The sequence below is a fragment of the Colletotrichum truncatum genome, assembly GCF_014235925.2.
Source record: "Colletotrichum truncatum strain CMES1059 chromosome Unknown Contig_0001, whole genome shotgun sequence".
NCBI classification, from domain to species: Eukaryota; Fungi; Ascomycota; class Sordariomycetes; order Glomerellales; family Glomerellaceae; genus Colletotrichum; species Colletotrichum truncatum.
In genome coordinates this window covers 938,881-952,865 of record NW_027222398.1, presented here as the reverse complement: position 1 = coordinate 952,865, position 13,985 = coordinate 938,881, and the positions used below count along the sequence as shown (strand labels likewise).

Here is a 13,985-nt window from a genome sequence, read left to right as displayed (position 1 = left end):
TTCAAGCAGGCGTGACGGGTCAGGTAGGCCCCTTGAGGGACGATGGGTGATGCGGAAAGTAAGGCATGAAAGCTCCAGTGCATGAGATAACGAAGTCCGCTAAGATTTTGGCAACGGACGGGAAGTCATAAATCACGCCACGCACGAGTCGTGGAGTGTGAATATGGGACGAACATTCTGTGGGAGGTGGTGGTGGTGGTAGTGGTGGAGGTATTGGTGGTGTAGTGAGATAGTGTGTAGATGGGGAGCAGAGAGTGTGATTGAGAATGGAGGGATGCCTGGCTTAGGAGGATCCACCCCCGTTGCTCCCGCCCAAAGTGAATCGCAATCAAATCGACGCAAATCTGCGATCGCATCCGGGGAGCCTCCGGGGTCCAGTGTGGACCAGCAGGCTCAATTAGGTAAGCTACTCCAAGCAAACCTAGATGGAGGTGGATACCTCAATCCCAAGGGTGGGCATGGCTGGCACCTCAGGCGCCCAAGTACCCCGGCGTACCACACGTGCAGGAGACACACCCCCTTTCGAGGTCATAGCTCCAAGTACATCAAGTATACGCTGTACCTTCCCAGTCCGCGAGTGTTGTGCCCCACCCATCCACCCAAAATAGCGCCGGGACATTTTCCTTTTGTTCCCCGATCGAGCTCTCATCCCTGATGATGATCTGATTTCAGAGGATTCCTTGTTCCTTTTCATCTGGTTCAAGTGCCCACCGCCTACGAATAATGGAGACCCTAAGAAATTAGCGCTATTGCCGTTTCTTTGGATGTCAACAGGGACTATCGCAGTTTAGGGACCGACGCCGGCGCTTTCCCACGAGGTCCCATATTCAGGGATCCTGCTTGTTTGACCGCTAGATGCATCTTCGGCACATCGTGCTCATCTAAAGGTTTCAATAATGAAAACGATGGATCTTACACTAACCAACCGTGAGTCAATCTAGGGAACTTAGACTTTCGTCAGATGGCTACAAACACCCCGCTTGGCGATGATGAAAATAGTATGGCGAGTTGGAGACAGATGATAGAGGTCTAGCCGAGTCAAGCAGCACCATGCGAATATTTTCTGCTTCATCTGTCCGTCGCCGATCGTCGCTTCGTCGGACTGATTGCCCCCATCTGCATGGAATGGCATTTCCCCGTCAAAAGCAGCCAATCCCGAAAATCCACCGCACCGGCGCTAAGTGATAAACACGGCGTGCAAAATTGTTTGACAAGCAAAGTCCAGACAGACCGTTCAAGGGCCGTGTGTTGATGATGAAGACGGAATGTGTGCCCGGCAGAGACGACGACTGACGCTTGACCTGGCCACCGGCGAACGGGGTATATGGGCTTCAGAGAGGCCCGGCAGATGGACTCATATCCAGCGCAACCGTAGCCATCATCTCCCGCAACCGACACCTTCAGTCATTAGCGCCTTTGACTAAAAACAATTGAGATACTGTCTGATCCCCAGGCACCGACAAAGAAATACAGAGAGGGCTACTGTCCAACGCCTGAATTCCTCTAGCTGTGGCGTCCCCATCATTCAGCATTCCCAAGTTCCCACCCCGCAAGATTTAGGCTAGTTGAAATATCTTCTGGGCATTGCTCTCGCGTTGCGGTCAAACCAACTAGCAGCGTCGGCCTGTTGTCTCCCGACTCTGCAAAGCCGCCGACGGCACACTGCCTAGCCCAGCTCTCTACTGAAGATACCAGACACGCCCGCAAAAACGATTGACACACTCCTCATCGCCAGTACCTGCCCCATCATCCATTATATCCACCATGTATGCAAGATGTTGAGATGCGGTGCCGGTGTCAACCTTGATTTCAGTCACTAAACTCAGAATGATACGTCTTTCAGAGATCGGCTGAGATGATGGGCACGTCCGCAACCTTACTATGTAACTGCCCACCTCTAATCCCCACGATACACGGCCCATTTGCTCCTGGAAATGACTCGTGCGTTCTTTAGGAAGTCTCGGGCCTGAGCAACTATTAGACTTCCTACTTCACGCTAGCAGAAGAGATGTCGGCTAAATGTCACTGTATCGTCCTAGCCATTCGGCATATCATCTGGATCGATCATGCATCGTTCCCGGATAGGCCCGCGCATCTCAAGTTGTCCCCGCGGCCCAAGCAAGGTTCAACTTTGCGTCTAGAAGCCTTTCTGACACTGACTATAAGCAACGGTCGGTTAGTTGCCCCGATCTTGAATCATCTAGACACCAAACCCCAACATTTTTCTAGCGGGATACTCCCGCTGCTTTGCCGAAGTCATTGGCTCGAAACCGAGGAGACTGCGACCAATTAAGAATTTTCAAAATTGAAAACCAGCTTCGAGAAGAGATGCCTCCAGACTTGCCTGTTTCCGAATCATTTTTTGTTGCACTCTCGAAGTCTTGAATGTCGCGGCTGTGGCATGTGCCTCTGTCCGTGCATTAAGTGGTTCACCAATAGCCCTGACAACAAAGAGTACTCGGTCGTCGCTGGTATGCTTCGTACACTGACCTCACTCAATATCCTTCATTACCGCACAGCTTGCTTGGGCTGACTGCCAATCTCTTTCTGGCTTGGTTGGAATGATGCAACGGAGATTCTGTTCCTACAGCATTGACTTTGCGGCTGCCACGAGATCACTGCCGCGAAGTGGTCTCCCGTCACTGACACTTTTTGTCCTCGCCCGAGTGCAGCCCGCTAACCTCTACATCTACACTCTCGAACAAAACATATGCTCCACAAGCCTTTCTCACAGCCAAATCGTCCCGCTACCCAACCGCAATGGCCCGCACGTATTCAGCCGTTCTTCATCGGACAATAACCCGAATCGTTCGCTCTCGCATTCCCCCCTATGCCCTGGATCGCATCGCAGCTGGCTTGGGCTACGCCACAACATGACCATCGCTTACCTCTCTCCCTTTTTCAAATCAAGTTCACACAGCGCGACACGATGATCTCAAATAGATGCAGATCCGCATGGCTGCAGGTTAAGATTCTGATACCGTTGTACAGTCCCATTACCTTGTCAAACCATGTACAGTGGCAACGGTGACATCAACTATGCGATAATTAGTGTTAAGATACACCACGATACCTAGCCGACCTATAAAGGGCACACCCTTATGCTGGTCTCTCGTGGAAGGGAAAGACGAGCCGGCCAAGCCAAGAAGCGGGTGAGCACTTGCAGGTTTGCATGAATGAGCGCTAGCACTCTCAAGCAGAGACGAGAATGTTGAGAGACGAAATGACAACTCGCGGCTCACAGCCCCTCGCAGCCTAACGTACATGGTCAAAATAGCGGGCATTGAAGCTTGTGGCGGGAAGGGGTGTTCGTCCACAGGCCTGTAGCGCATGGGCGACACGCAGAGACGCCGCCACCAGCTGTGCGCTGCCACTAGTTGGGATACTATGCCAGCCCGGGCCGGGGCCGACGTCTACCAGCATTGTGCATACCGAGACTCCCGTGTGCCATGTGGCTAGCCCACTTTATGCTACTTTTCTGTTTAATTTTTTCTTTCTTTCTTCTTCTCGTTCTCGGAGCAAGAGTTTCGGCTTCTCGAGCAAGGGCAGGCGACGCCCTGTCAACGACCATGACAGGCGATGTCATTTGTATTGCTCATGCCCGTCAATATTATGCCAGGTATAGCTCCATTCCTCATCTCCAGTCCGAATGTCCCCGGGCCCCAAACACATCGACAGCCTTGTCATAAAGTTTAAATCATTCCATATGGCCAGGAATGTGACTCGTGAACCAACTTCGCGTATGGAAATGCAACCAAGAAGCTCCGCGGCACTTTGTAACAAGTCCTTTTTTTTTTTTTCAATCATAGAAACATTGACCACGCATATTGGCCCTGTCGGCCACAGCAACCGGCAGCCCACATCGAGGTCAAATGCTCGAAAGGGGGGGGTGGATGTTGATTGAGTGGCCAAACCAGATGTCGCATTGTCACGATGCCAAAGCGTACAGCGCAGAAAATGTTGAATGACACACCAAACGCCACAAGAGCCGAAATATACGTCTTCTTGACACAAAGGGGGACCATGTTTTCCTGCCCTAACCTTGTAATGATGCCACATGGGCCTCATCTCGAACACTGCCCTTACCATCCTCCCATACTACTAAAAGGGAGACAATGGCGACAACAGAAGGGCACAAGTTCTTGGCATCTGTTTTTGGCACGGGCAGAAAAAGACGCGCACGCGCGCGCAAGAGACCCCATCAAGCAAGCCGGGCATGTCCTGACTTGACGCCGGCGCAGGGCATGGACATATTACATCTCGCATGGTTGATGTGCGGGACGGGAGCCCCACGTCCCTGCGCATGTCAGCCTTTATTTTCACCCTGCTTTAATCTTTTTTTTTCTTTTTTTTTTCTTTAAATTCCAGTAGTAGTCCAAACGACCACCACACCCCCTGGGCATGCTAGTAAACTGGCAGCTGGAACGGTGCTGCAAGGGAACCGCAAGCTGCAAACCTCGCCGACCGAGGACGGTCGGTCGTTCGATTATTGTATGGTACACAGTATCAAAGGAAAGAATTACAGTCTGAAAAGCATCATTCCGCATGCCAAGAGTTGACTGAGGGTGAACGCCCGACCTCGTGAAAGCCAAGACATACTTGATGGTGAGACGAACAAGACAGCCCCGTCTCATTTGCTTTTGGTGACATGTCGTATTTCGAGTGGTAATGGAACCGGAGCTAGAATTCACAGAAGACCATACCAGTCAATAGTGGTGTTCGTTGGCGCGGAATCGAAGGATCTCGTCTTCTTCTCCCTTCAGCCACAAGTTTAAGGCTAGGACCAGCCAGTGTGGGAATTTGGAGAGGGGAGAGACCAAGAGCGGTAAAGCCCAGGTGGTGGTGGGGGGAGGAGGAAATGAGAAATAACCAAACAAGCCCAAGACGCAGATGAGTACCGAACCGAACAGCCGCACCAAAAGCCAGGAAAAAGAAAGAAAGAAAGAAAATGGAAGGAATCGTTTTGAGGGGGGGAGAAGGTGTGGTTCGCATCCAAACGATTGGACTACACAGAGCGAGCGCTGGCCCGAGAGACAAGACACGGACGAGAGAGCAGCTCACTCAGCCAGGGAAATCTCACCCTTCTCAGTGGCAGAGAGAGGCCCGTGGAGATGTGAGATAATGTGACGACTCACATCCCACAAAGACAAGTACCAGCTCGGCCATCGCCAACATCCCCCGACATCGTAAATATACGCATCCGCTGAGAAATGTGGCCGGGGAAAACAAAACCGCCCTCATTCTGTTTCCTCGTCTTGTGTGTGTGTGTGTGTGTTTGGGGTTGCTCCAGATTCTTGTCCCTTCCTGCGGCCGTAAGACGTAAACAGACAACATTGACTGACATGCGCCCACCCCCCCCATTTTCCCTTCTCATTCACTCACATATGTCCATCTGTACGACAACGACGACGACGACAACAGGCTCGAGTTGCCAAACCTGCGACTTGCTTTGGTCGTGGTTGGTGGCGGCGACGGCGGTGGTGTTGGTTACATTACACCACGAGGGAAGGGGGGGGGGGGGGGGGGCGGCAGCGATTGCAGCGTCAGCAACAAGAAGAGTTCACTCATTGCTCATCCCTTCATCAATTCTTCCTTCCCCCCCTCCTCTCCTCGTGGACCCTGTAAAACGTCCCACGAAAGGCCGATATGAACAAGCAAGCTACCCGTTTACGATCTGTGATCCCCCTCTTCGGTAATGGTCCGCATGTGGTTGGCCTCGTACACGATGTCTTCGTCGTCGTCGCACGCGGAAGATTTAGAAAAACCAAAAAAAAGAAAAAGAATAGACACACACCCACCCCCCCTAATCCGAACTTTGGTTGTGATATGACGGAGGTATTACAGAACCTAAAATACCTCCTCTCTGACTTTTGTTTCTGCTTTAGCATTTATTATTATTATTATTTATTTATTTTTGCAATGAGCGATTTGATGCTATTGCCTCCATTATTGATGCTGCTACTCCTCCTCCTCCTCCTCCTCCTCCTCCTGCTCGTGTCACAGCGTAGCGAAAGGACCGCAGCCACATATACCGCATGTGTCATTTGCCATGTGTCCGTCAACGCTAACGGACCCCTCTCTCTCTCACACACACACATTGACAAAACGCAATGAGCTCAGATGCAGGCGCATGTCAGAGGTTCATGTGATGGGGTAGCCTTGCAGTCCCCCGTAACAAGATAATGTCGTCCCAGCCTTAAGGCAAGCCCAGAGTAAAATAGAATACCTGGCGGTACCGAGAATCGGGTCGACCTTGCCAAGCAGGGAACTTGCCAGTTAGATGTTGTTCCCCCATCGGACGGGGGGGGGGGGGGGGGGGGGGGGGGGGGGAGGAGACATGTCAGGCAAGGGAGGTCCTTGTGACCAAGGAACTCTGGGTTGCTCGGGGGGGTGGACGGCAGGGAAACCTCGGGAAAAGCTGACCCATTCTTGATCTTGACGGCCGAAAACATAACCAAAAAAAAGGTTGTTGCTAGAGATCATCCTGTTTCGAGCGAGCTACCTTATCATTATCCGCGCGTATTAAGATTTCTCAACCTTCTGGACCCCTCTGGAGCAATTGCTCCACCATACTTCCCGGTAGGCCCGGCATGTCAATTCCGAGCGCATTCATTTTCCCTTGATCCTTTTTTTTTTTTTATCTTGCTCTCGTCCATCTGTTTGATCCTTGACACATGGCATGTACGGATGCCGTGACATGACATGGCGTGACAATTTCGGTGTTTAGTCACGCATTTTTTGTGCAATTACATACACGTAGTACGGAGTATGTATATGTGAGTCTCTTGCGCCTTATACGGAGTATGGGTCCGCCAATTATCATCCTAGGAAGACAGTTCTACCAGCCCACCCCCCTCCCCCCTTCCCTCTTCGCCTCCCCTCCGATCGGAGAACCCTGGGAAAAGGGAGAAGAGGCAGGCAGATAGATCTGGTGGAAAGAAAGGAAGGGGAGAAAAAAAAAAAAAAAAAACGCCCCACGCCACGAGATTTGATCAATGATTGTTTAAATCTCGCTTCATCGCCTTCTATGCTTACAAAGACCTTACATTTATTTTTAAACTTTCATTCTAATGGTGATTGCCCCCCTCCCCATCCCGCCGCTACACATTTAAATGGTTGGTGCTGATGTTGCGTTACGTTATCTAGTGAGTGAGAGCGGTGGTTCATTTATGATCACTTCTCATAACAGCAAGGTCCGCTCTCCGAGATTCCCGGCCCGCTTATCGTACGGGAATTGGAAGGGGAAGGAAGGTTTAAAAAAAAAAAAAAAAAAAGAATAACGGGGAGTGCTGCAGGACTACGGATAAACAGGCAGGATTAAAAAAAGAATAAGAAAGGATAAGAAAGGATAAAAGGGAAAAAATGCATAATTCGCCCCGCGCGGGTCCCATCTCCACCTAAACCCCCCTAGTACGCTTACATCTCATCGAATCGAAATCGCGATGAGATGCTACCCGTCCCGTCCAGCCCGTCCCATCGGGTAATTTGTCTTTTTTTTTTCTTCTTGTATCGTTTCCAGTCACGAGGAACCGGGCGTGGGAGAGAGAAGGGGGGGGGAGGAAGAAGAAGTGGAAAGGGGTGGAAAAAGGGGAGGAGGGGTGGAAAAAGGGGAGGAGGGGTGGGCTTGCTTACCTTACGGATACCACCAAAAGGCTGGCTGGCTTTTTTTTTTTTTTTTTTTTGTCACTTACGCTCTGCTCTTTTTATTCCTTCCTTCCAAGGGGCCCCCGAAACAAAGCGGAGAAAGGCACGTATGCTCTCATCTACATCATACAATTCCCACGGCGGAGATTTCCCAAAATTGCGGCTAGTTATAGCCCGCCAGCCCACTTTGACGGCTTTGGCTCTCCAGGCATGCCCTTGCGCTTTCGTGCAAGCGAGGTTCGTCTTGCCTGTCCCAAAACCCAATCTATTGGAACGGTCATATCCGCCCGCGCGCCTGTTGAGAGAGAGAGAGAGGATACCGGAGCGGGGCCCGGGCTTTGGCAGGGTCGATTAAGATGGAGGGAAAAATAAAAAGTGGATAAAGGTGTCACGCTCAGTTCGTAAATGGCCAAGTCAGATGTCACGCTGTTTTTCGAGGCTTAAGAAATAGTATGGAACAAGATATGTTGCTTGACCCAGTAAAAAAAGAACATGATGTGATGGTCTTCTTCTCTTTCCTATTTTCGATGCAACCGACCCACTTTCCATCCCTCACCATTGTGGTATCTGCGCATCCGGCTACTCTTACAATTAATAAAAAGAAAATCAGCTAATACTGTGTTTGTGTTTGTGCCCTACGCCTTTGTAGAGCCCAATAGCCAGAGAGTAGTACTTCCTCTTCCCTCGGTGTCCATCAATAAGAATATAGGGGAAAACAGAAAGAGAAGAAGAGATGTAACAAAAATCAAAATGCCATAATAATAATAAAAAACCCCATGGACTTGCGCCAGTCGGGGACCGATCTCAGATGACGACGCCAACGTCATTTGTCTACTTCCTGTCCTCAAAGGGACCACTGGCGAAATGCTCTTCCCTGAAATTTTCCCTTCATCCCTATGAACCACACCCAGTTAAGATCAAGAAAAACGATTTGTGGAAATAAAAAAAAATATTTGGTAAGAGGAATGTCGTTGTTGCCTGTTTAGATAGCGATCGACTGTCGGGGGTTCTGCGGTTGCTCGCTCCAAGGGACCTCCGTAAGCATCCTGATTGCATAGCGCCCATTTTCTCTAAAATCAAAAAGCACAGAACAAAAATGGACTTTGCAAAAGGAAAAGAAGAAAAAAAAAAAAGAATCCGCTTTGCTTCGTCGGGTTGTGAACAGGTCCAAGATAACGAAGCCTCGCAGGGTGTAAGAAAATGAAGATAAAATAAAAAATGTGGTAATGAACGCCGCCAGATGAATGCCTTGTCCCTTGGTGCCCATCCGATGAGTATGTTGAAGAGCATGATATATACAATAAAAAGAAGTGCAGGGGTCGATGCCGGGTATTGAGAAATGATAATGTAACCAGTTTTGTTGCTAGTATATGAAGTGTGACGCAGCGCGGACGCCGCTCATTTGATGAGATGCCTCTTTTTTGGGTCGGCCGGGGGTATCTGAGATTTGTGTGAAGGTGCAAAACTGAACCGAATGCAATGATGTAGTGTCAAGTTATGCGCGATCCACGAAGCCTATGCTTCTATCGGTATGTACTGTTTAGGTTTGGTGTGGGAAAACCATGAGCGGAGTTAGGTAATTTGATTTTAGCTCCTCTCGTCAGAGGGTTTAGGGCGGATTTGTCGTGCTTCAAGCTGGCGCTTCCGCTCCAATTTGGCGTAATGCAGTCCGCAAGCGTTGCAGAGCGTCCGGGCACCGTCAGGTCCGCGTCGCCATTCCGGTGTATCAATTCTGTTGCAGCTATGGCACCTTCCGGGGGGCGCGGCTCTCTGTTGCGGCATGTCAGCTCCTTCATTTGGGCTTTGTTAAGGGCGGCAAATGCTTACTCCTCGGCGCTTCTTGACCTCAGTGATGCCGTAGCTGTTCTTGTTCATACCGTCATACATCGGCGTGTCCTCGTCTTCGTATCCTTTTTGCTTTCCAGCCGCCCGTGCACGTTCGTTGCTTTCCTTGACAAGCTGTCGTACCGAGTCCAGTGAGTTTCTGATGTACTCAACGTTGTCGAGCATATCATTCACTTCGCGCTCCGTTGGGAGTCTGTCAGGCAGAGGATGGGCGCCATGCTGCTCCGCTGCAATTCTGCCATATGCCTCGGCGAAGTTGTAGATCGTCCTCGTCGCACCAGCAATCTGAGAGAACTTATTGGTAAGCTTGACGGACATGGCGTCACTCATGGGACCACTCACTCTAGAAAGGCAATCCTGGTAGCCCCATGCGTCCAAGTGGCGATTGAGGGTTCGGTCGTACTGAGCGCGTGCTGGGCCATATTCTGAATCCTCGGCGTGAACTCCAGGACGCTGGGCGTCGTATGGCGAAGGTAGAGGCGGGCCGCCGTGGCGGGGCGACACAGGATACGCCGGAAGGGGAACCTGTCCAGGTGGAAGCTGGCTTGGGTGAGGATGAGGATATATCGTGGGAGGCGGCGGCGGCGGCGGCGCATGATGATGCGTATACGGACCCGTCGGCTCAGGCGCTCTCGTATCAGGATCGCGCATATGTTCAGGCTTGTGAGGCGGGCTGGGTTGAGGGCCGGGGAAGCTGCTCATGGGTGCAGGAGGGCGACCAGCAAAAGGTGGCGGTCTTGGAGCGTCAGAGATGGCTGGTAACGCTTCCGGCCTGGGAGGGTAGGTTGAAGCAAGATGGAGAGGTCGAGGTGAGTTTTTGTCGGTGGACGATTCGGCATATGATCTTGGAGGCCCTGGTGCGAAGGGTGAAGGAAAGCTTTGAGAGCCCGACATGCTGGAGGCTTGAGAAGGCGGATACGCGCTGGGTTTCGCACCAGAGATGACCTCGGAGAGTGAAGGGAGCGATTGACGATGAGGAGTCTCGGACTCATCTGAAGGTCTTCGGGGCTCAACTGGCGAAATCATGCCTGCGATGCTGGGGCCGGGAGCTGCGTGCTGGTAGCCGGATGAAAAAGATGTAGGATGGCCGTACGGGGTGGTGCTCGGGCTAATAAGGGCTGCGGTCGCCATGGCGGGGCCGTCACGGTAATGTCTGTTGAGAGGCTCTCTGGGAGGAAGTTGAGTTTCAAAGCGATCAGGCTTGCTGGCAGAAGGTGGACGGCTGTTAAAAAGAAGTACTGGTTAATGTCTGGAACTGGTCTAAGGGGTAGGGCGAACGATATGATGAGGTAACGGAGGAGGGGCGTCTGTGAGAATTGAACGGACCTTTGCCTAGTACCAGATCCGCCCGCTTCCATAGCGGGTTTACCGGGAGAACAGATGAATGTTGACTAGAACCCCAGATGCGATCTATGAGTCTCTGTGCATCTGACTCGACCGAGGCGTGAAGGGACGAGAGCGGGCCTAGTCCGTGGGCTCGGTGTCAAGACGGGAGTCCGGTGAAGTTTGCTGTCAATGGGTGGAGATGATAGAGAGAATGATTGAAGGTGGGAAGCCCAGAGTCATGTAAGAATAAAAAGCCTGGCAGGGAAGAATTCGTGGAGACGAGAGAGGGTGTGAGTGTGAGTGACGGGCGGCCCAAAAAAAAAAAAAACCAAACCAAACAGAGACAGGGTGGTGTGGTGTGGCTTGGCCTGGGACGAGGAAGTGAGGTTAGGTTAGGTTAAATCAGTCGAACTTCTCCAGCTGGGTACCCGGTAGGCAAGATCTGATCAAGCTATCGGCGCGTGTGTGGTGCGTGGTGGCGGGACGGGAAGGTCACCGCATGTATCTTTCTTAGGGGGTGTGGGTGTGTGGTGTGTGAGAATGAGAAGGGGGGATGAGGGGAGGATCGGGGGTAATGCTGGTTCCAATTGGGCTTGTCAAGAGGTTCCGAGCTGAGAAAGAAAAAGCCGCCTAGCGTCGGTCAAGTTACCACGCTGCTCTTTGTGGCGGCTTTTTGGGATATGTGGTCCAAGACACACTGTTAGAATCCCTTGACGCCTCGTTGAGGCTAGTCGGGGTGAACCTATTCCGACGGGGTCTGGGAGTGAGACTCAGACTCGGCGAGGGGCGTGGGCGTGTCAAAATACCGTGGGCCTGGGCCGGTGGAATTTCTGAATTTCTTTTCGATGCCGTTGCTTTTTGGTGGCAGTCTAGCGTCTTGGGGGCGGGCGCGCTTCAACAGGCGTTGAAGAGAAGGAGATAGACGGAGAGCGGGAGAGGAGAGGAAGAGAGACAGCTAAAGTGGATGTGTGCGTGTCGTGGTTGCTTAGAGCTGTCGCGCGTAGCCGGTCTGGTATGTGCAGCAAGCGGGCAAATGAGGCGATCAAGTATGCAAAGATCGTGTTATTTGAGCGCGGGGGCTGAATCCAAGTGCTTTTCCGTCTCGAGGCTGAGATCGTACCTCTAGATCTGACACCCGATCCAGAGAGTTTCGGAGGTTGAGATGATGATAGGTCAGGTCCTGAATGGTCGCAGTATCGGTGCTGGGTTTGTCGGAGGAGTGAGATGCATTGAAATTTGGTGACGAAGGAGAAGAAACGAGGAGACCGGAAGAAGAGGAGGCAAGAGAGAAAACGCGGATGTGTGGGTTTTGAGAGGAAATGACAGAGGTGTTATGAGATCAGGGACTGACACCCAGGGCGAGCGAGGTGTGATTTTTGGATGGACGTATATTTCACACGCAGCTAAGGTACAATATGTACACAGGCACTTGCAAAAGCTACAGGGGGTAGGGGGCAGGTTAAGGTAGCCTACGGTACAGTGCCTCAACAGCGGTACGTCCATGCCCCTTTGCCTGCTTCTGATAACCCAGATCCTTTCCACGACTGTTCTTGGGGTTGTGTGGGGGGGAGAGGAGGGCAAGGAATCATTGCTTGGGTCCAGATGTGCGGTGTGTTGGACTGGGAACTGTCGCGAGGAGCAGAGAGATGCGTGTGCAGTCTGCGCCTTTGCATGTACCGGTCAAAGCGAACAGGGATGAAAGGGGGATCAGGTAAGGCATCGTATTGTCCAGGTATACATCCACTCGATGGGCCGGGGGGTCGGAGGAAGGGGCCAGATTTTAGCATCCAGATTGGCGGCGACGTGAGGTCGATTGATTGACTGATGTGCAGATTGTCTGCATTTCGGGCTTCAAGCTTTTGGACTCGTTCCGTCCGGCCGTGTCTTCTTCAGTCTCTCACCGGTTTATGGCACCGTTAAGGTGGCCTTCTAGCGACAATTGTGGTGCGAGACAAGCATTCACTTCTGACGGTGACGCTCTTTGCAGAGAAGTGGCCAGACACCTGCGAGAACAGCGTTGTTGCAGCCAGTCATTCACAGCGGCGATTGCGGTAGTAAGCCAGTGATGGCGACTGGCCCACGACCGGTAGGTATTGAGTCTCCTACTCAGCTTCTTCAAAAGCATGCTATGCACATCCGACTCTTTAACTACTGACGGCCCCAGGCCAGAGAAGCCTGGTAGTCTAGGAACAGCGGCTTCAAGTGCCAATGGACCCCTCCCCAAAAAACGAGGTCGAGTCTAGCAATCTCTGATGGCGAACAAAATGGTACGACTTTTTGCGGTCATTGCATCTCAGGCAGGGAATATGCCCCACGATAATTGGTCTGCTGTCACGGATGGATCGCAGATTGGTTGCTGAGGGGGGTAGCGGCTGGGCAGGGGGTTCACCGGGATCAGGATCAGTGATGACTGGGGCAGTAAAAGAATCCCAGTCAGTCATCAGTAACGACAGCCCCCTAATCCCTGTCCCGGCGTTGGCATTTGCACCTCCCAGTGATGGCTGGCGCATCGTTGGCAACGCTGGCTTTGTTGTTGATGGTGGTGGTGGTAGTAGTGGTGTGGCAGCTAAGATGGATGGAGGCAGAGATGCTGGGTGCGGTGGTAAAAAGTAGAAGAGGAAGACGAAGAGGGGAGAAGTAGCACGACGCCAAGCGATCAGCCATTGGTGTCGGTCGATTCGCGTCTGTCTGTCGCATCGTCTTGGCGAGATTGGGGTTGTCTAGATTGGGCCTTGACAGCTTTTTTGGAAACCAACGATGATGTATCATAGAGACAGGGCTGGGCCACAGGCTGAAGCAGAGGCGTGTAGATACTTAGCCAGATATGCCGCGGTATGAGACGGCCTGTGGAGGAGCAAAAGTCGAGACAGAACGACATCTTGATTGCCGGGTGAATGCTGGGCAGTGGCGTGAGATGGAAACGGTGCTTTGTCTTTTGGGGACTCTTCATTTCCATCCATGATCCATTCTCTCTCCCCGGCGATGTCAAGAACCTTGCGGTTACTTCTTTTGACCATGTCTTTTCTGACGGCGACCTCAGTTGCTTGGGCCTGGCCCTGGGCTTTGTGTCCTTCCAGTCCAACAGGCCCAGGGGTGGTTCTTGAGAATGAGAGGAGGATGGGAGACCGAAGGACAGGGAGCGGGGAAGGACTAGAAGGGGGGGGCCACTG

At 51.9% G+C, this 13,985-nt stretch overlaps 1 protein-coding gene across 1 annotated transcript; it reads right to left on the bottom strand.

The window, feature by feature from the left end:
- Nucleotides 1-9,231: 9,231 nt before the first annotated feature.
- Nucleotides 9,232-10,847, bottom strand: CTRU02_200223 (GATA zinc finger protein; the record flags this gene model as incomplete). The annotated part of the gene is made up of 3 exons (XM_036723345.1): nt 9,232-9,414; nt 9,472-10,711; nt 10,816-10,847. The coding sequence occupies 3 exons, from the start codon at nt 10,845-10,847 to the stop codon at nt 9,232-9,234; spliced, it is 1,455 nt and encodes a 484-aa protein (XP_036585134.1).
- Between the last annotated feature and the right edge of the window lie 3,138 nt (nt 10,848-13,985).